Genomic DNA, 21,607 nt, shown 5'->3' on the forward strand with positions numbered 1-21,607 from the left:
TTGCTTTTAAAGCGATTAGTTGACTCTACTTAAAGAAAGTGAGTAAATCTGTTGCTTTTAAAGCGATTAGTTGACTCTACTTAAAAAAGTGAGTAAAATTGTTGCTTTTAAAGCGATTAGTTGACTCTACTTAAAAAAGTGAGTAAATCTGTTGCTTTTAAAGCGATTAGTTGACTCTACTTAAAGAAAGTGAGTAAACCTGTTGCTTTTAAAGCGATTAGTTGACTCTACTTAAAAAAAGTGAGTAAATCTGTTGCTTTTAAAGCGATTAGTTGACTCTACTTAAAGAAAGTGAGTAAACCTGTTGCTTTTAAAGCGATTAGTTGACTCTACTTAAAAAAGTGAGTAAATCTGTTGCTTTTAAAGCGATTAGTTGACTCTACTTAAAGAAAGTGAGTAAACCTGTTGCTTTTAAAGCGATTAGTTGACTCTACTTAAAAAAAGTGAGTAAATCTGTTGCTTTTAAAGCGATTAGTTGACTCTACTTAAAGAAAGTGAGTAAACCTGTTGCTTTTAAAGCGATTAGTTGACTCTACTTAAAAAAGTGAGTAAATCTGTTGCTTTTAAAGCGATTAGTTGACTCTACTTAAAAAAGTGAGTAAATCTGCTGCTTTTAAAGCGATTAGTTGACTCTACTTAAAGAAAGTGAGTAAACCTGTTGCTTTTAAAGCGATTAGTTGACTCTACTTAAAGAAAGTGAGTAAACCTGTTGCTTTTAAAGCGATTAGTTGACTCTACTTAAAGAAAGTGAGTAAATCTGTCGCTTTTAAATTATAAGGAAAATAAATTATGTACGTAATCATAAAAAATTAAGTTAAGTCAACTTAGCCTTTCTTTTACAGAGATGGGTTGCAGCTGGAAGGGCAATATGTTATTTAGGTTGGCAGTTCATTCCGCTGTGGTGACCACAGACTAATAAAGGAACTAAGCCAAAAAGAAAATGAAAGAATGAATGAACTTAGCCTTTCCAGGCTGCAATGAACCTACTCACTTTTTAAATTAGTCAACTTGTCACTTTTAATGCAACGGGTTTACTCACTTTTTTAAAGTAACTAATCGCTTTTTCCACTAACAGTGTGTGTTAATTGAATTTCTGTGCTTACTAGATTGTAACAAAATTATAGCTATGCAATTGACGCCGTTCTTTTTACAGTGAATCTCGAAAAACATCTCGATATCAAGTCATTTTCATACTGACATTTAATGTTGACATCATTATTTTTTTGTTTTCCGCTGGAAGGGCATCCTGTGTAGAACATGCTGGATTAGTTGCCGTTTTTTATTTTAAAGGGAGCTAATAATAATGACTATAAAAATTGTCAAAATGTGAAATAGCTTTTATTCCAGTAAAACTGAAAGAAATAATTAAGAAAAAATATGATCAATTAAATTCCAGAATATTATAAATGTTTCCTAAAATAAAATGTATTGTGTTCAAAGTGGAAAGAAAGTAGTTTTTTACCCAGACATTTAAAAAGAGTATATATTAGAGCAGTGATCACATACCGTGATTCTTATCCAAGGTAATCATATCGTCAGAATCTTACACCAGCCCATGCCTACTTGAGAACTTTTGTATATGATCTAAAGAAATCTCTAAAGAGCGTGACACCACCACACCCTTCACATCTGAGCCAGAAACCCCTCCATCACACAAAAAGCTCCAGATAAACGATACAGAGGAAAACTCTGACGCATAAAGACACATCCATTAAAGAATCGCAGAGTTACTCCGAGCTAGTTCAGACACTAAATGTCTCACTGAACACTTAATCCTGCATTAGCATAAGGTTACACCGAGCTCAGTCTGTCAGAATAAAGTAAATCAGGCAAAAACACAAGTGGTGTGGGTGTGGATGACTGACTTACTTTAATAAAGCTTCAGATTAGACTGCGTTTCTGAACAAACAAGCCCTAGCATGGTCACAACACTCCGGAGAGAATACAAGTTACCGTTATTGCTCATAATGTAAAATCATTAGTCTACACACACACACTCATACACTACGGCCAATTTAGTCCATTAATTCCCCTACAGCGCATGTGTTTAGACTGCGGGGGCAACCAGAGGAAACTCATCCCGGACTCGAACCATGCAGCGATTTCCTTGCTGTGAGGCAACAGTGCTAACCACTGAGCCACCGTGCCACACCAAAGATAACATAAGATTATAGAAATAACTTCATTTACAAAAACATTAGATATCAGCAGCTGTACCACATGAAAGATACTTCAGTGATCAATAGTAAATACAGTGCTTTTAAACCATACTACACTCTCAGAAATTAAAGGTCACCTTCCCAAAGGGTACACATTTGTGCCTGAAAGGTCCATATTAAAACCTCGAGGGTACATATTGGTACCTAAAAACTACAAAAGTGTTCCTCTTAAAATTTGTAGGTACTATTATTATATACTATTGAGGTCCCAATGTGACCCTTTAGGTACAAATGTGTACCTTTTGGAAAGGTACCACCTCAGTGACAACTCGCGTACCTTTATTTCTGACGGTGTATGATATACTAACACTGCTTAAATTCATCTGCTGTGGTAATTCCAGAGGTGCTGTGGTAATAAACCACAACTGTAGTAAAATATAAGAGTCATTGAATTGGATGAACTAAATTGACTGAAGTGTATAAGCGTGTGTGTGAATTAGAGTGTGGGTGTTTCCCGGTACTGGATTGCTGCTTCAGACATATGTTGGATTAGTTGGTGGTTCATTCCACTGTGGCAAACCCTGATAAATACGGCACAAGTCGAATGACCCTGAGTTTTCGACAAAACACAGTTTATTCATTCTTTTTTTTTAGGCTTAGTCCCTTTATTAATCTAAGGTCGCCACTGCGGAATGAACCACCAACTTATCCAGCACGTTTTTAGCCACAACCCATCTCTGGGAAAACAGTTTACTGTAGTAAACAATATTGTATACTACAGTATACCATTAGTTCACTAATACAGTATAACGCAGCATTTATTAATGTGTTGTAAATACTATAATGCAAATCACAGTTAAATACACTTTGCTATAGTGTGGTTCAAAAACACTACAGTATTTACTATAAATTACGATAGTATTTGTTGTGTGGAGTGTGAAACTTTCCAAACTTTCCCAAAAAGTATTTAAAAACGAAGAAATTGTAACATCTTACGTTTTCTGCGAGGCTGTGATGTATAAAATGTGTAAAGAAACTTTACATGGTCGCGCGTGTGTGTATAGCTCTGTCCAGCACATTCTTCTGAGGATCGTCCCAGCAACCGCAGCCTGTTTATTATTCGTGAGAGACAAGGGGGAAAAGCTCCTCACAAAAAAAAACCTAACGTTAACACAGCTACCAAAAGCTCACTCCAGAGAGAGCACAGTAACCCAGGGTAAAACAGCAGTGAATACAGACGAGTGCTGAAACGAAGAAACAACAAAGCAAACTCTGTTCACAGGCAGTCCGTCTTACCTGCACTGCTGCGGATATTCTCGTGAACTCTCCCTCCCGCAGACTGTTACTGCTGTTCTCCTCTGAAATAAGCAATACTCCGCAAACTGGCGCGTGGGAAAGAGGAGCGTTTGATAAACATGATCCGAACTGCGCAATGAGGAGAAAAGGAGGAGAAGAGGAGGAGGAGGAGGAGTGTGGACTATCCGCCATCCAGCGGTGAAGAGGAATGCTGCGGCCCAACCAGCATACTGACTACGTTTATACCAAGAGTGTGTAACGTTTACACAAGAGTATTCAACCGTTAACGGGCCGTTATGTTGCTTAGTTACAAGCCCTGTCAATCATCTCGACACATCATTCACATTCCTTTGGCGTTTAATGACCCCCCTTTTTGGAGATTCAGCTGTGAATGAGTCTTTCATGCAGAGAAATCTCCTCAGGTGTTTGGATTATTATCCATTCAAAAGTTAATGTCCAAAACACGTCTTTATAAGCTTAGATTGTTGTTGCAGATTAAGTATAACACGGGGGAAATGCGATTGAAATGTTTTACAGTTGGCTATATTAATGAATCGTCATTCAAACAACTGTACTGAAGCATCTCTGCTTGACCGTTGGTCCGCCATGTTTGTAGTCACTTGTAGTTCTTCACTTTTCCTACGAGTTTGTAGTTCTAATCGAATTCACATCCAGTGTGCACACATGTTTGGTGCTTTGTTATGTTATTTTTAACCTTTATTAGGTTATTTATTAATAATTTAACCAGCTGGGTTACATATGTGGTGCTTTGTTGACTTATTTATAACCTTTATTTGGTTATTTATTTAACTCAACCAGCTGGGTTAAAATAAATAAGAAAACTAGATTAAAAAAATGACTTAATAAAGGACAATTCCTGAGGAAAAACGACTCAATTACAGAAATCTGGGTATTTGATTTGTTTCTTTACACCAGAGCCTAGTATAAAACCATGTTTCAGAGAAATGGACAGTAAAAATGTGTGTTTTGTGCTTAAGACTGTTTATTTATCACCACCCCAATCCTTTCTCCCATCCAATGCAAATTTATACTACAGCTACAGATGCTTTTCCTGGGAATAAACCACCAGTTTAATCAAAGAAGAGAAGTTCCTTACTTCATCCGAGATGCGCCGGACCTTAAGGAGAGTTCGGTGACATTAAAAAATAATGATAATCCAAAGTCATGACTGATCCGGCCAAAAAACCTGAAGGCTTTGGTAGGAACGGAGTAAGATCTCTTTAGAATTAGGAGAGAAACCAGAACCAGGGCTTCTCAAATGCATCTGACTTGCATAAATGTATGCGACGTGATATGTTTGACATCATATCCTGTGCACTGGAACATGAAGCGAGCCTTGTTTTCATTTCTACACCTTCAGGACTAAAAACAGGGGGAATGATACAAATTTACACTGCATAACTTATATATACAATTACCGTGTGTGTGAATAAAAATACACAGTGCACAATACACACAGTGTCCTCTCTAAAAAAAACTCAACGATGAACGTCCAGCTAGATGTAGCAGAGCGTGATCTCCCTCATAGTTTTGGTGAAAGTACAAATGAAAAGTCCCCAGGCTGCTCAGAATGAGAAACAGATCCACACGATCATAAATAAGACATCATTTGAGGAGGAAAAATACTCGTTTTAGCTACCATTACAAAAAAAAAAAGTTTTTAAAGAGTCTTTAAATAAATTAAAGAGTACAAACACAAGAGCTCCACGGCATCATTAGGTCTCGCCGGTTTAAAAAGGCACCAGACAAGTGCGTCCTGACCAAAACAACACACATAATAAATACAGCACAGAGTGTCAAGCAGACTCAACCAGTCCCCACTGTAGATGGAAGAGAGATGACCATCACACACACACACACACACACATTTAAAAACACCACACACACATCCTACAAGGGTCTGTCTCATGAAAACATGCATGATTACACCCCATAAATCAAAAGAAGAAATCATATTTAGCACAAATCAAGAGTCAAGCCTATTTTAAAGAGACAGTTCACCAAAAAAAGACAATTCTGCCATCATTTAATCACTAAATGTCTGAGTTTCGGTCTTCTGTTGAGCACAAATGAAGATAAACCAAAGGAAGCTGCCTTCATTGCCTTCTATAGTATTTTTTAATTTCTACTGTGGATGTTAATGGATGTTGAACATCCTTCAGAATATGTTGTTTCGTTTATAACAGAAGAAACTCATAAGTGTTTATAAGCACTTGAGTGTCAGTGAATGATGAGATTTTCGTTTTTAGGTTGACTATCCCTTTAAGAGCCAATAAAACCATCGAATTTCTCATGAGAATTTAAATTAATTTCATTTATTTTAAATAACATTAATGAGAAATGCTCATGTAAACAGCTGCAACGCTGATACGACTGCTCTTAAAACAACAGGCTTTACTTGTAATTTTTACTTAAAATATAATTTCTCCCTTTAAAAGGGATAGTTCACTCAAAAAATTAATTTACACTATTTACTTTTCCTCGGGTGGTTCAAGAGTTTCTCTCTTCTGTTGAAATATTTGGAAGAAAGCTGAAAGCCTGCAACCACTGCCTACAATAGTAGTATGAAATAATATTAACTACAACACAATGGAAGACATACCATTGACTTAAATAGAATTATAACGCACACCATTAGCTTTTATAATAGTTTAATACAAATCATCGACTTTTATAGTAGTATAATAACTATCGACTTTTATAGTATTATAACTATTGACTTTGATAATCATATAATACAAACCATCGGTTTCCAACCTAGTAAAATACAAACAATTGATGTCGATAGTAGTATGATACAAATCACTGACTTCCATAATAATGTCATATCGAACTATGCATGCCATTAGCAGTATAATAATCAACAATCAGCGCCTTTTATAGTAGTATAAAGCAAACTATTAACTTAGAAAGTTGTGTGATAATCATCAACTTCGATTGTAGTATAATTACTATCAACTTCCATAGTAATATACGAACCATTGACTTCTAAAGTAGTATAATAAACAATCAACGTCAATAGCAGTATAACTATCGACTTCAATTGTAGTATAATAACCATCGTCTTTTATAGTTGTACAAAACAAACCACCGACTTAAAAGTAGTGTAATAACTAGCTACTTCAATTGTAGTATAATTAGTATTGACTTCCATAGTAGTATTATATAAACCATCGACTTCCATAGTAGTATAATAGAAACTATCGACGTCAATTGCAGTATAATAGCCACAACTTCAATTGTAGTATAATAACCATCGCCTTTTATAGTAGTGTAAAACAAACCATCGACTTGGAAAGTAGTGTAATAACTAGCTACTTCAAGTGTAGTATAAATTACCATTGACTTCCATAGTAGTATTATATAAACCATTGACTTCCATAGTAGTATTATACAAACTATCGACTTCATTTGTAGTATAATAACCATCGCCTTTTATAGTAGTGCAAAACAAACCATCGACTTAGAGAGTAGTGTAATAACCATCGACTTCGATTGTGGTATAATTACTATTGACTTCCATAGTATTATACTAACCATAGCATTATATAAACCATCAACGTCAATAGCAGTTTAATAACGATTGACTTCAATTGTGGTATAACCAATTGCCTTTTATAGTAGTACAAAACAAAACATCGACTTAGAGAGTAGTGTAATAACCATCGACTTCGATTGTGGTATAATTATTATTGACTTCCATAGTATTATACTGACCATCGACTTTTATAGTAGTTTTATATAAACCATCGACTTTCATAGTAGAATAATACAAACTATCAACGTCAATAGCAGTATAATAACCATCGACTTTAATTGTACTATAATAACCATCGCCTTTTATAGTAGTATAAAACAAACCATCGACTTAAAAAGTAGTTTAATAACCATCGACTTCAATTGTAGTGTAATTACCTTTGACTTTTATAGTATTATACTAACCATCGACTTTCATGGTAGTATTATATAAACCATCGACTTCCATAGTAGTATAATACAAACTATCGACGTCAATAGCAGTATAATAAACATCGCCTTCAATTGTAATATAACCATCGCCTTTTATAGTAGTGTAAAACAAACTATCGACTTAGAGTAGTGTAATAACCATCGACTTCGAATGTAGTATAATTAGCATTAACTTCCATAGTATTATACCAACCATCGACTTCCAAAGTAGTACAATACAAACTATTGACTTTAATAGCAAGATAATAACCATCGACTTCAATTGTAGTATAATAATCACTGCCTTTTATAGTAGTAAAAAACAAACCATCGACTTAGAAACTAGTGTAATAACCATCGACTTCGATTGTGGTACAATTACTATTGACTTCCATAGTAGTATTATATAAACCGTCGACTTCCATAGTAGTATAATAACTATCGCCTTTTATAGCAGTATAAAACAAACCATCGACTTCCATAGTTGTATTATGACCACTGACTTCCATAGTAGTGTAATACTTTAAAATTGTATTGTACTATAATAGAAGAAATACTAAACTAAACACCAAGGAAATCAATGTTTACTAGCGTTCCAGCCGTCTTTAAAACATCTTCCTTTTGCGTTCATCAGAGTAAAGAAACTCAGACAGGTTGGGAACAAGTAAAGGATGAGTAAACAATGACAGAATTGTAATTTGAGTGTGAACTATCCCTTCAATGTGGAGGGAATGTGTTCTAGTGTGCCCACTACACGTACACAAGATCTCGGCTCTGCTCCATCGGCCGCTGCGACGGCTCGTCCTCTTCCACGTAGTCTTCGTCCTCGTCCTCCTCCTCGCTCTCGATGGGCTTGGGGCAGCTGTACGGGTGGCCGTTGTCGTCGAAAAAGCGGCGGAAGGTGAACTCGTAGAAGGCGTGCTCGGGGTGCTTGCCGTTCTTGAACCAGCGGGTGAGCGTGTCATTGTGGTTTCCGTCCGCGTCCTCGCTCCACAGTTTGTCCGGGTCCACTGGGTCGAAGTTGGAGGTGTCGGTGGAGTGTGTGATTTTGGGGATGTAGGGGGCTTGATGTTGCTGCCGCAGGTCCTTGGAGAAGTCGATAGTCCTGAAGAAGGGCTGTGCTTTGATCTCATCGGCTCCGTTTCTGCCCAGCCGGTCATCCGGGCCACGGCACAGCTTCAGGATCAGGTCTGTGGCCTCCGGGCTGAGCTTGGCCTGCAGTGGGATGTGGAGTGACGTCTGCCAGCGGATCACCTGAGCAAAACACACGGACACCAAAAATTAGGGCTGCATAATAATTCAGGGCTGATAGTGGAAAAAATTCCTGAGCCTGAACTTTTTTTCCTTGCCCCTGAGGTGAGTAGGGGTGGGGGTACTATGTATGCAACGCACTTTTAACACATAACTTGTGGGCCCCTGGGCCCAAATATATTAACAGCCGATGTGTAACCCTGATCATCATTATTGTCAAGTGGCTCTTTTTAGACACATGCCAGTGTCAGTGATCTTGTGACATGTGCCAGTAGGTGTCAGTATAAGCACGTTATAAGCACATTAATCTTATAAGTCTCTTTGCTTTAATATTTAGAAATCATTAGGCAAATGACACCTGTTATCTTACATGCATATATGTTATGAGTTTTCAACATGCATTTTATTATAACTTTTTAAAGGATATTATTTAAAATACCTTTAAATGAAAATAAGTTAAATGATAAAATAAATGAATGAATTAAAAACATAGAGAAGTCCATATTGTAGGGAACAAAGGAACTGCCAGGATGCAATAATATACAGTACAACAGATAAGTGTAACCCCTCCCATACATAAGCATGCCACAATAAATTTGACTGACATGTACTGTCAAATGACTATATTACGTACGGAAGTATGACTACGAATACATAAAATAAATGCGTTTAAATTAAAACATCGTGGAGTAGCTCAGCAAATAAACTAACTTGCGACGCGATAAATTAGGTTAAAAGTCGCGTAATGATTAAATATGGTTTTGCTCGTGTTAATTAATGTCATAAGCTTCGCCGGGTGTCGATGTCACTGCAGTGACATGCAGCGCGACACTCTGAGTGACACAGGTCACTACACATGCCACTAGCGAGTGACACATGACAGTGGAAAACCGGACGTTAGGCTTGCCATGATAGACGGTGTTGACGGTGATACCGGTGTTAAGACGCAACACCGGTGACATCACTTTTTCACCGTGACACCGTCCCCACATTTGTTTTTTTTTTTAAGTATTGTTTTTTTTTTTAATTATTTAAATATTTATTTGAATTAAATGGGAAACATAATTCTAAATAATTTACCTAAGATGAGAGCATGCACTATAATTATCATCTGATCATAGCTACAATGCGTCATATTTCATTTATCACATCAAGAGAACAAGAGGAGTCGAATTTACAGAAAGAGAATGGCGGACGGATAAGTGTCAAAACGCAATGCAAAAGCGCATGTTTGGCTATATTTTGCAAAAAGAGAACCTGAAGACGTAGGTAAATGAGGCAATCTGCAAACTTTGCCTGACAATGGTGGCAGCAGTTGGAGGAAACACAACTAGTTTATACACTCATTTTCAACACTTGATGTTCAACTATGTGTGGGTCCCGGGTAGATAAGATCAATAGCCATAAATGCGCAACGCATACTCTGATTTTTAAAATCACGCGACCATCATCTCACAGTTTAATAATAAATTATCTTTTTTTGCAATTGATTATTATGCGTTTAATGTAAAAAAAATCAATGAAGAATAGGCCGACAAAAGAGTGGGCTAACCAGTGTGTGCGCGCGTCTTTTATCACTGAGGACGCTCTCTTCAAAAACCGAAAGTTGCTTCGTCTGTCTGGCAATATTTCGGCTTTTAATAAATGAAAAGTTAATTTAGATGAGTCAATATTAAAAATTGCAATAAAGTAACTGAGACGTGCGGCCACACATCAAATCTGAGGTCTGATCTCATCTCTCTCTCTCGCTGTCATCCAGACACAGACGCCTAACGAGTCAAGTCGCAAAACTGAGGCTGGTACCAGCTGACAGGTAGAATTGCTGAACCCTTGCGAAATCTGTCAGAATACAGCAATGAAATAAACATGCATAAATGTCTTTGAGCCAGAAAGTCTATCTAGGATATCTCAAAACGCAATTGGAGCCGTGGAGGAGTTGTGTATTTCTGTCGATTTGTTTTATTTCGTTAAGTAATAATTTAAAGCTTTCTATAAATATATTTATTATGTCTGTGAGGCATATACATTTTGCTTCATTTTGTTAAGCGCTCCTGTTCAAAAACCAGACGACAGAAAGCGCATCATTTTGGTTTTATTTTATAAAAACGCTGTAACGTTTTTTGATGTATTACTCGTACTTTGTGAGCAAAAATGACGGATAACTTTAAATTGCTCCCACTGAAAAAATGCAAGTGATTGCTCTGGCGCCTCGATGTCCTGCAAGCTTTTTATAAGCAAACTATGCGCCTAATAGCACACATTCTTTAACGTTTAAGCTACCATTGTTTTATACTTTAACTGTTTTATATCTTTTATTTTAGGCAAGTCGTGATGATCTGAGAAGGCAAACTGATCAAACAGACAATGATGGTCTTCCGCTGGGCGCTGTTCGTTAAAAAAATATTTTTAACGAATAAAAAATGCTCCAAACGTTTTTCTAAATAAGCTGAATAAAAAACGAAACTAAATATAAACACTTTGCCATTAGGCTACATACAAAACTGAACTATTTCATAGCTGAAACACTAAGTTGTTTAAGGAGAAGGGGGAAATATATTTTTGTCCCGTCTATTGCTTCACCGTTATTTCGAGAATAAACCCAGCGTAAATATGCAGATGTCATTCCCAAAACATATCAGCGTATATGTGCCGAAAACGAAAGTTTCATACAAATTCTGAATGGATTATAGCCTGAAAAGTGCAAAGCACGCTCCTCTTATTATCACTAAAAAGCGTCACTAATCTTAGTTCATAGAGATCTCACAAAGATCCGTTTTATTTATAAAGCTCTCTAATTTACACAATTAATCTTTTATTTAGCCTACATGGCGTCTACACTCAAAAGATGATTCACGAGCACACCAAATGGCACTTAATAAAAACCAATCCGGCGCTTTCAGCAGTGAGTGAATTCTGTGAATCTAGAGAAATGACAGATCAATATCCGTGAACCTGATTTTTTTTTTCCCCGCAGCCACAGTACGCCGGAAATCCGGCGTGGTGCCGGAACGCTATCACCCCTGATAATACATTGAGAAAGTGTAAAACAGGGTTTCGGCTTTCTTTAAAACACCCTCCATCATTAAGCACACAATAAAAGCTTATGTTGGAACTATACCATGGTTTGGAAAAGTCAAGGTTTTAAAACCGCCAACATTTTTCTGCTATACTGTTCCTAAGGTAATTGTAAGATTTTTTTATTTACCTTTTTTTCAGCCTTTTAGGAAAACAGTATCTCCAGCAAAACAAAATATCCAAAGATGTTATTTTAAATTGTAAAAAAAAATGATAGTGTTTCTGAAACTAATGAAGAGAGCGGCCTCACATGTTTACTGCTCCAAAATATTTTAAATGCATCTCAAAATAAAATATATTGTGTTTAAAGGGGGAAAAAAAGTTTTCGTTTTTTCAGGGTGTCCCCGGAGTGTTAAAATGTCCTAAATTTCAAAAACTCACAAAAAAAATTCACTGAAATGTGCTGTTGTGGGTCTTAAATACTTTTAAACAGGTCATAATTTTCACTAATTGTCCATGTAAAGCTTATTAGTACAACCAACAAATCCATCTAAAAAATGTTTAACAAAGTTAAAATTAACTATTTAGCAATATGGTTTAATTGTCTTCATTACATCCTTACGATTTGTTTACAAGTTCTCCGTGTTTTCATGCTTTAATGCACACATTTATAAATGTTGTTTATTATAGCTTTAAAACTGAGGCATTTTGATTGTCTTTAATTTAATATTTTTGATATTTCTCACTGCTATAATATTTTTTGTTCATGCTACATTGCATTTGTGAAAAGTATTTTGTTTTGCTTTGATTTTCAGAAGACTTGTAGATTAGTATCTCAATGTGAGTCTCAGATAAATAAATGACACCAAAAAATACTGTTTTTATATATAGATTATTCTAGATTAAAATAATCTAGAAGTTAAAGGTGTAGTTACCCTCTAAATAAATATTAATCTTGATTTAGAGAATTCTGAAAATTTATTGAACATTAGAAAACAAAATTACATTTAAAAAAAATAAATTTATTTTGTGCATAAATTTTGTTTATTCTAGCTTTTAAAACTTGTCTTTTTTAAAAGAATTGTTGTACTAATAAAAATATATAGAGAGTTTGACAAATTATTTAAATAAATAACTGAATTTTAATTTTAATTGGGCAAGTAAAAAAATTCCACTGATTATAACAGAAAAGTATTAGTGTTTTGCCCAGTGATAGTCTGAAATTTCATTGATAATGGTCTTAAAAAGGTCTTTAAAAGTCTTAAATTTGATGTGATGAAACCTGCAAAAACCCTGTTTTTACTCAGACATTTAAAAAGAGTATATATTAGAGCAGAAATCACAATACTGTGACATCGTGATGTTTTTATCCAAGGTTATCATACCATCAGATTCTTACACCGGCCCATGCCTATAACTGACTGCCAGATTTGAACACGTCATGCAGTTTAAAATAAAGATTTTTACTATTAAGGGAAAACCAAAATACTATTCTACAGAGCCCTGAGTGAAACTTTGTAACCCTCAATCAAGCGTTTTGATCACCTGCTATGAGTCTGTCACAGTGCTAAGGAGGAACCACCTTTCTAAGGTCACGCATCTCAATTTGATTCAGGTCAGGACTTTGACCAGACCACTCCAAAACCATTCAAACACTTTTCACTCCGGGCTAAGTAGTTTTCCCTTAATAATAAAAACCTCCATTTCGAAATGCCATGATGTGTTCAAATCAGAGTACAAATCTATACGGGGGCTTCATTGGGATTTACTTGCGCATTCGTTGATTTTGTTTGTTTATCTGTGTTTAATTAAGATTGGAGTTGAACTCATCAGGAGAACTCACCTTCATCTGCGTCTCCAGAGGAGTTGTGGCCAGAAACGGAGGCTGACCGACGACCATCTCATAGAGGATAACGCCAACACTCCACCAATCACACAGCTGCGTGTAGCCTAGGATTCAAAACAATTTATCAAGCAAAACAAACCATGTTCTAAAGTAATACAACTTTTTCTAATTCTTTCTCTACCCTAAATCATAACAGGAGATAGTGTGAAAAATGTCCTTGCTCTGCTAGACATCTCTTGGGAAATATTTGAAAAAGGGTCTAAATTTCACAGGAGGGCGAATAACTGAGTGTTCGGCTGTAATGTGCGGCTCATACCGGTGCGCAGCAGAACCTCGGGTGCGATGTAATTGGGCGTTCCCACTAGAGAGTGTGCCAGGCAGCGCTGGTGTTGTCTAGCCGCTCTGCGCTCCAGGGGCTTCAGGCGATCCCCGCAGCGGCAGTTTGCGGAATCTTCCCACTCCATACTGAAGTCCATGCTGTCCTGACGCACATGATCACCTGACGACACACACACACCGCAAGTCAACATCCAGACCTGTTTTTTACACCCGAGCTCTTATTTACAAACCGGGGTGGAAATGTGCATACAACACGCAAAGGTTGTGATCTATAAAAATAAAATGACAGGAGAATGTGCACAGCTGTAAATAAACACTAAGTAAATATGTTTACCTTAAATATTGACATGAATGATTTTAAATGATCATATGAGGTATAATCATTAATAACTAAATGTACAATTTATTCTGGTGTATTTTGCTTGTTGACACCACATATGTAAATTTAACTCCTCCTAAAATTAAAAATGCAAGTGAGTGTGCACGTGTTCTGGGCTATATGACCGCATAAGCAGCAATAACAGAAAGCACACAGATGACAGTCTGAGAAGTTTGTTTACTTTCTTTTTAAACATTTTTTCATTCATTCATTTTCAGCTTAGTCCCTTTATTAAACTGGGGGTCGCCACAGCGGAATGAACCGCCAACTTATCCAGCATTTGTTTTACGCAGTGGATGCCCTTCTAGCTGCAACCCATAACTGGGAAACATTTTTTTATTTAGTTTTAAATGATTAAATGAATATCATAGGGAAGCATTATTAATAGAGATGCAGCACACACCTGTAGCTGATCTCTGTCGACAGACATGAACAAAAACAGAAATATAGATCATTCCTTTACAATTATACGGCTGTCTGAAATACTGGGTTCTGATTGGTCAGTCGCAAAATTCCATGGTATGTTGTCGCCACTGGCTTGCTTGGTTTGGGACTTGTGGAGCTGCGCATGGATGGATTTGCTCTTCAGTGTTTAGGCTTTCAGCAGTGAACATTAAACCACACTGAACTGAACTCTGATAACTGGACTGACACAGCTTCAGTTTACGAGAACATCTGTGTTCAGCTGCTTTGACACAATCTACATTGTAAAAGCGCGAGAGAAATCAAGATATTTGTAGTGAATTAACATTGCTACCAAGTTTCTAGCATGAATTAGCATGTTTGTAGTAGTGTTGTCAAAAGTATCAAGTTCGGTACCAAACGGTACTGAAATTTTAAAAATGTTTAAGGGTCACGAAACACCAAAACACATGTGTTGAGCTGTTGACAGTGGTATATGTGTCCCACACTGCTAAAAACACTATTAGGACACCTATATTTCACTAAAAAGTGTAAATTGGTTGTTTTGCGTTATTTCAAGCAAATTCGTATTTCCGGTTTGAAACGAATTTTTGAAGCTGCGTCACGGTCATGACATAATAGCGTGTATTCCAGCGTGCAGACTGGACGTCTGTGCCAGAGTGAGTCTTATTACGTCTTACAGTGTGCTGCATTAATGCATGAGTAAAGCTTGGTTCAAACCAATCAGCGCGCTCTATTGTGCAACTTCATTAATATTCATTACTGTCACAGTGTTTAGACGACAGAGACGCCACGTTGTGTTGGCAAAACAAGCGTGAAGTGTTGCTTTTATAGTTTGCTGCAGTGAAGTTTTGTTTTCATTTTCTCTCTGTGAGAGCGCAGCTGGAGTCACGTGTGGATTAACAGTGTATGCGACGCTCGACAACAATAACTTACGTGTCTAAGGAGGATTATTGTTTACCTGAGAGCTGTTCTCATCTGCAAACGCTGAGATCCAGATTCGCTGCTCGTCTCCTCTTAATAAAGGCGCGGCTCTAGTTGCTGGTGATTGTCCTGTCTCTACAGATTTGGTAAGTGAGCGACCAGTGCTCTTTGTTTATTCAGTTTGTTTGTATCGAACTAACTATTGCACCGAGTGTAAACATGTTAACACTACAACCAAACTTTACCTTCGTGTAGGATTTTCACCGCATTTAGTGACCGGAATAACACACGCGGCTTTCTGACACTATCTGCCGTGTGCATCTAAGTTTCCGGGAAATGCGGAGGTTTTTTTTTCTCTCATTCGCCGTGCGGTATCAAACATTGCATGAAAAATACACGCTTAGAGCAGCTCCTCGAATCAAATATCTCGTTTGTCACGAGGGGCATGAATGAATTCCCTGAATGAAAGAGCCAAACTGCAGTTAAAGTCCACCATTTAATCATTTGGCAAATAATTCGATTACAGATGTCCATGTAAACACAGTCACATTCTCCCCTTTGTGTGTGTGTGTGTGTGTGTGTGTGTGTGTGTGTGTGTGTGTGTGTGTGTGTGTGTGTGTGTGTGTTTTGACTCTGAAACTCAGCGCGTGGTCAAACAGACACTCCCACCCCATCCCTCTTTTGCCCTTCTGACACTCCCCCCTAAACAGAGCTGGACACGCCCACTTTTCTGTCCTTTTCCAAAGTAGAGGCGTGAAAACACCCTGCTGAAACGAGGGGGTTTCATGGCCCTTTAAATACACTGACACTAGAGCATTTTAAAGCTGCGTGGATCAGTCGATCCATCAGCGGCTTGCTCATGTCAGCTCATTGACAGATCAGCTGATTGACGCGACTTTAAAATGCAGTAGTGTCTGCGTCTCTCTGTGTCGGTAAACAGTAGTAAAGAGTGGTAAACCAATGACCTTTATGGCCAATCACAGTCATTTCTGTTGAGCACTGGTGAACACAACGGCCAATCAGCTGTGTTAAAGAACATGTTCAAATGTGCACATGCTCGTTACTTTTGACAAGCTTCCTAGATGTTACACGATAATAGCACAAAATCATTGGATCAATTCACCAAAAGGTGTTGGAGATGTTAGACTCACCGCTTTGGTAGTATTTCGAGTCGTGAGTCCATCTGAATCCAGTGCAGAGGCCGAAGTCTGTCAGTTTGATGTGTCCATCACGGTCGATCAGGATGTTGTCAGGTTTGATGTCTCGATGGATGAAACCCATTTTGTGGACGCTTTCCACAGCACAGATGAGCTCTGCGATGTAAAACTGAGCCAAGTCCTCCTGAAAAATGCCCATTCGGATCAGAAGACTCATCATGTCTCCTCCAGGGATGTAGTCCATGACAAAGTACAAGTTATCTTTATCCTGGAAAGAGTAGTACAAGCGGACGACCCACTCGTTATCCGCTTCAGCGAGAATATCCCGCTCGGCTTTCACGTGGGCTACCTGGTTCCTTAACAACACGTCTTTTTTACGGAGGGTCTTCATGGCGTACAGAGCTCCAGTGTCCACTTTCCGAGCCAAACACACTTCTCCAAACGCCCCGATTCCCAGAGTCTTGATCTTCTCGAACATGCATTTGTCCATTTTGGCGCGCTTGAGGCGGATGTAGTTGGACTCCTTCTGGCTCAGCATCATGCGCATCTGCTCCTGTGCGTCGCCCGAGAGTCCCACCTGAACACACAACACACTCCTTATTCAGAAACACAGATACGCCAGCGACACACAACACAGACTGACTGATCTTGCGACATTTCAGACACAACACTGGCATCCAGCACTGAAAAACAACACAGCATGCAACACACAAGGTGTCCAACAATGATCAAACGACCACTATGCTGCTATTCTGAAACATAATCTTTAAAAGAACAATGCTGCGTCAATTGCCAGATTTTCAAAATGCATCACTATTCTCTCCAGATCTGATTCTGAACTACGTTTTAATAACAGATGCTGCTCTAGGCTAGTTTTTTAACAGCAGATGGCGCTCTAGGCTAGTTTTTTAACAGCAGATGGCGCTCTAGGCTAGTTTTTAACTTCAGATGGAGCTCTAGGCTAGTTTTTAACTTCAGATGGAGCTCTAGGCTAGTTTATAACAGCAGACGGCGCTCTAGGCTAGTTTATAACAGCAGACAGTGCTCTAGGCTAGTTATAACAGCAGACGGCGCTCTAGGCTAGTTATAACAGCAGACGGCGCTCTAGGCTAGTTTATAACAGCAGACAGTGCTCTAGGCTAGTTATAACAGCAGACGGTGCTCTAGGCTAGTTATAACAGCAGACGGCGCTCTAGGCTAGTTTATAACAGCAGACAGTGCTCTAGGCTAGTTATAACAGCAGACGGTGCTCTAGGCTAGTTTATAACAGCAGACAGTGCTCTAGGCTAGTTATAACAGCAGACGGTGCTCTAGGCTAGTTTATAACAGCAGACAGTGCTCTAGGCTAGTTATAACAGCAGACGGTGCTCTAGGCTAGTTTATAACAGCAGACAGTGCTCTAGGCTAGTTATAACAGCAGACGGCGCTCTAGGCTAGTTTATAACAGCAGACGGTGCTCTAGGCTAGTTATAACAGCAGACGGCGCTCTAGGCTAGTTTATAACAGCAGACGGTGCTCTAGGCTAGTTTATAACAGCAGATGGGGCTCTAGGCTAGTTTATAACAGCAGATGGTGCTCTAGGCTAGTTTATAACAGCAGACGGTGCTCTAGGCTAGTTTATAACAGCAGATGGGGCTCTAGGCTAGTTTATAACAGCAGATGGTGCTCTAGGCTAGTTTATAACAGCAGATGGTGCTCTAGGCTAGTTTATAATAATAATAATAATAATAATAATAATAATAATAATTCCTTACATTTATATAGCGCTTTTCTGGGCACTCAAAGCGCTTTACACACAATGGGGGGGGTCTCCTCATCCACCACCAGTGTGCAGCATCCACCTGGATGACGCGACGGCAGCCATTTTGCGCCAGACCGCACACCACACACCAGCTGATTGGTGGAGAGGAGACAGCGATGAAACCAATTGGAATATGGGGATGGTTAGGAGGCCATGATGGACAAAGGCCAGTGGGCAGATTTGGCCAGGATGCCGGGGTTAAACCCCTACTCTTTTCGAAGGACATCCTGGGATTTTTAACGACCACAGAGAGTCGGGACCTCGGTTTAACGTCTCATCCGAAAGACGGCGCTCACTGAGCAGTATAGCGTCCACGTCACTATACTGGGGCATTAGGACCCACACAGACCGCAGGTTGGGCGCCCCCTGCTGGCCTCACTAACACCACTTCCGGCAGCAACCGAGCTTTCCCATGTGGTCTCCCATCCAGGTACTGACCGGGCACAGCCCTGCTTAGCTTCAGTGGGCGACCATGTGAGAGTTGAGAAAAGCTAGCTGCCGGCCATTTATTATAACAGCAGATGGTGCTCTAGGCTAGTTTATAACAGCAGACGGTGCTCTAGGCTAGTTTATAACAGCAGACGGTGCTCTAGGCTAGTTTATAACAGCAGATGGTGCTCTAGGCTAGTTTATAACAGCAGACGGTGCTCTAGGCTAGTTTATGACAGCAGATGGTGCTCTAGGCTAGTTTATAACAGCAGACGGTGCTCTAGGCTAGTTTATAACAGCAGACGGTGCTCTAGGCTAGTTTATAACAGCAGATGGTGCTCTAGGCTAGTTTTTAACTTCTGACGGCGCTGTAGGCTAGAGTTTAAACAACAGACAGAGCTCTAGGCTAGTTTTTAACAATAGATGGGACTCAGGGCTAGTTTTACAAAGCAGAAGGCACATCCGCAACATCGATCTGTCTGAACACTCTTGTAATTCACTTAAAACCTTCTTATTGATTATTTTTGGTTCAGGTGGTATGCGTAAAGAATTGGATGTGAGCAGAGTACGGCTGGTTTTAAATCACACAGCGCCATCCGCTGTTAAAAAACTACGCTCAGAATCCATTCAAGAAAGATCAGCGATGCATTTTGAAAATCCCATAATCGATTTCTTGAACAATGTTATGTTACAGCTCTAATGTTTGCACAACTAGGAACATACACTGAATTTACACTGTCTACAACTGCAATGTGTTTCCTATAGCATGGTAGTTCCTTCAGCATGGTTGTTATGCACGGTCACACCGAATTTTTCTGCATGCATTTGATTAGATTACATGCAATCAAGCTCTTTCCTTCAAGAACCCAGCACTCTCTCTTATCTTAATTAGTCTGGCTAAAGCGATACTACTTTTGCTAAGAGTAAACGTTTAATACTTTGCTTTAATGACTATTAATTGCATATGGACATTGATATGAGGTTAATTTAGACCTCCAGGCAATCCAATAAGCTCATATTTCTGTTCTAAATGCCAGTCAATTGACTAAATAGCAAGTTTTCCTAACCCTATTTCCAAACACTTACTGATTGACCAGCATTTTTGTAATATCCTCTAGTGCAGTGGTTCTCAAAGTTGGGGTCGGGACATTGAGAGGGTGATTTCCAAAAATCTAATAAATTTGATTAAACATTTAAAAATACCATTGTTATTCTATAACATACAGAAAATGAAAATAGTTACATAAAAGTACAATATCCAAACAAAAAGCCATCAGCCTTTCGTTTTTATGTTGTTGTTTTTTACATTGGATTGCAACCCCTAGGGTTTTTACATTAGATTAACGACAGAGCAATAGTGTCTGTTGCACCAGATTGATTTTACGGCACTAGCTAAACTTTCTGACACTTTTACAGCACTAAAAAAAAAAAAATACAGACCACGACTGAACATGGAGGATGATCTTTAAGTGGCAGTCTCCAAAATTAAACCAAGACTTGTGATGTAACTTAAATATTGTGCCCACCAGTCTCATTAGGTGAGGTAAATATTTAATAAAAATAAATAAATAAATGATATGGCTGTTAGACTGTTGTCAATATGCTTGTGTTTATATAGGCCTATTGGTTTGTGCGAGTATTGTGTGGAACATTTGTATCATTATAACCACTTCCGAAAACAGTCGGGATCGCAAGTCATTGGCATTGTTATTTTGGGGGTCCCCAGATGAAAAGTTTGAGAACCCCTGATTTATTAAAATGTCACGGTGCATGCTTACAACAGCTGCAAAGCTACTAATGCACCCAATAGACCAATTCACCTAGTTATACTACATCCTAAAAGTATGCACCTTTATTCTATCTGTACAAACCTGTTGCTGTTTATAACAATATAGTAATCATACAATTAAACAATGATATAGTTTTTAAGTTGGCAGCCCTGTCAAACATAGTTTCCAATCATAAACAAAAGCACAAACACTTACATTCTGTTTAAATGTAAGGTTGGAAAGATGAATTTGCACAGCCGAAGAAATAGAGGAGAAATGTAGTTTCAGAATTGTAAAGTCTCTAAAGATCGCCAACTCTTGATTTAATCATAATAAATATGTGAAAACTAAACAATCAACCAAGAAAACATTTAGAAAAGGTGTGGTGATTAAAATAGACTCAAGCACATGCTGTCCGAATACCAGAGTTTTACTTTACCACACTCGAGAGGAGGCTACTCCAGAGGAAACCTTTAAACTATGAAAACCAGCTGATCAGACAAAGAAAAGAAAGGCAGCGGCAAAAGGAGGAGATCCACACACTGAGAGATAAGACAGACAACAGAAAGGGAGGAAAAGAGGGAAGAAAAGAATGAAAGGAGACGTCAGAGCAAGGTTATTTTATTAAACGAAGAGTAAAACTATTAGAGTAAAAGCCCTAACGCAAGTCCTGAGGTACATGTCAGATGCTCCACAGAGTGAAATCTGGGAAAGTAAGATCGCTGATAAAAATAAGAGTTAAAGTTGAAGTCAGAATTATTCACCCCCTTTTGATATTTTTACTTTTTTAAATATTTCCCAAATGATGTTGAACAGATTCAGCAAATGTTCACAGCATGTCTGATAATAT

General features: G+C 38.3%; 2 protein-coding genes across 11 annotated transcripts in view; both read right to left on the minus strand.

The window, feature by feature from the left end:
• Positions 1-3,670, minus strand: part of ankrd6b (ankyrin repeat domain 6b) — a 37,156-nt gene extending 33,486 nt beyond the window's left edge. For 3 of the 5 annotated variants that reach the window (XR_012395412.1, XM_073932203.1, XM_073932204.1), the window contains exon 1: positions 3,456-3,607. Coding sequence is in view for 1 of the 5 variants with exons in the window: in XM_021468372.3 (XP_021324047.2) it covers positions 3,456-3,647 (192 nt within the window). In the remaining 4 variants the exon portion in view is untranslated. 5 annotated transcript variants of the gene reach the window in all.
• A 770-nt stretch (positions 3,671-4,440) lies between these two features.
• Positions 4,441-21,607, minus strand: part of lats1 (large tumor suppressor kinase 1) — a 31,783-nt gene continuing 14,616 nt past the window's right edge. Inside the window, exons 6-11 of one of the 6 annotated variants that reach the window (XR_012395488.1) lie at positions 21,197-21,299; positions 16,753-17,335; positions 13,853-14,035; positions 13,534-13,640; positions 6,960-8,678; positions 4,441-6,874 (exon numbers count right to left, since the gene is read on the minus strand). Coding sequence is in view for 3 of the 6 variants with exons in the window: in XM_005160312.6 (XP_005160369.2) it covers positions 8,175-8,678; positions 13,534-13,640; positions 13,853-14,035; positions 16,753-17,335 (1,377 nt within the window). In the remaining 3 variants the exon portion in view is untranslated. 6 annotated transcript variants of the gene reach the window in all.

Source organism: Danio rerio, chromosome 20 (genome assembly GCF_049306965.1).
Source record: "Danio rerio strain Tuebingen ecotype United States chromosome 20, GRCz12tu, whole genome shotgun sequence".
Lineage (NCBI taxonomy): Eukaryota > Metazoa > Chordata > Actinopteri > Cypriniformes > Danionidae > Danio > Danio rerio.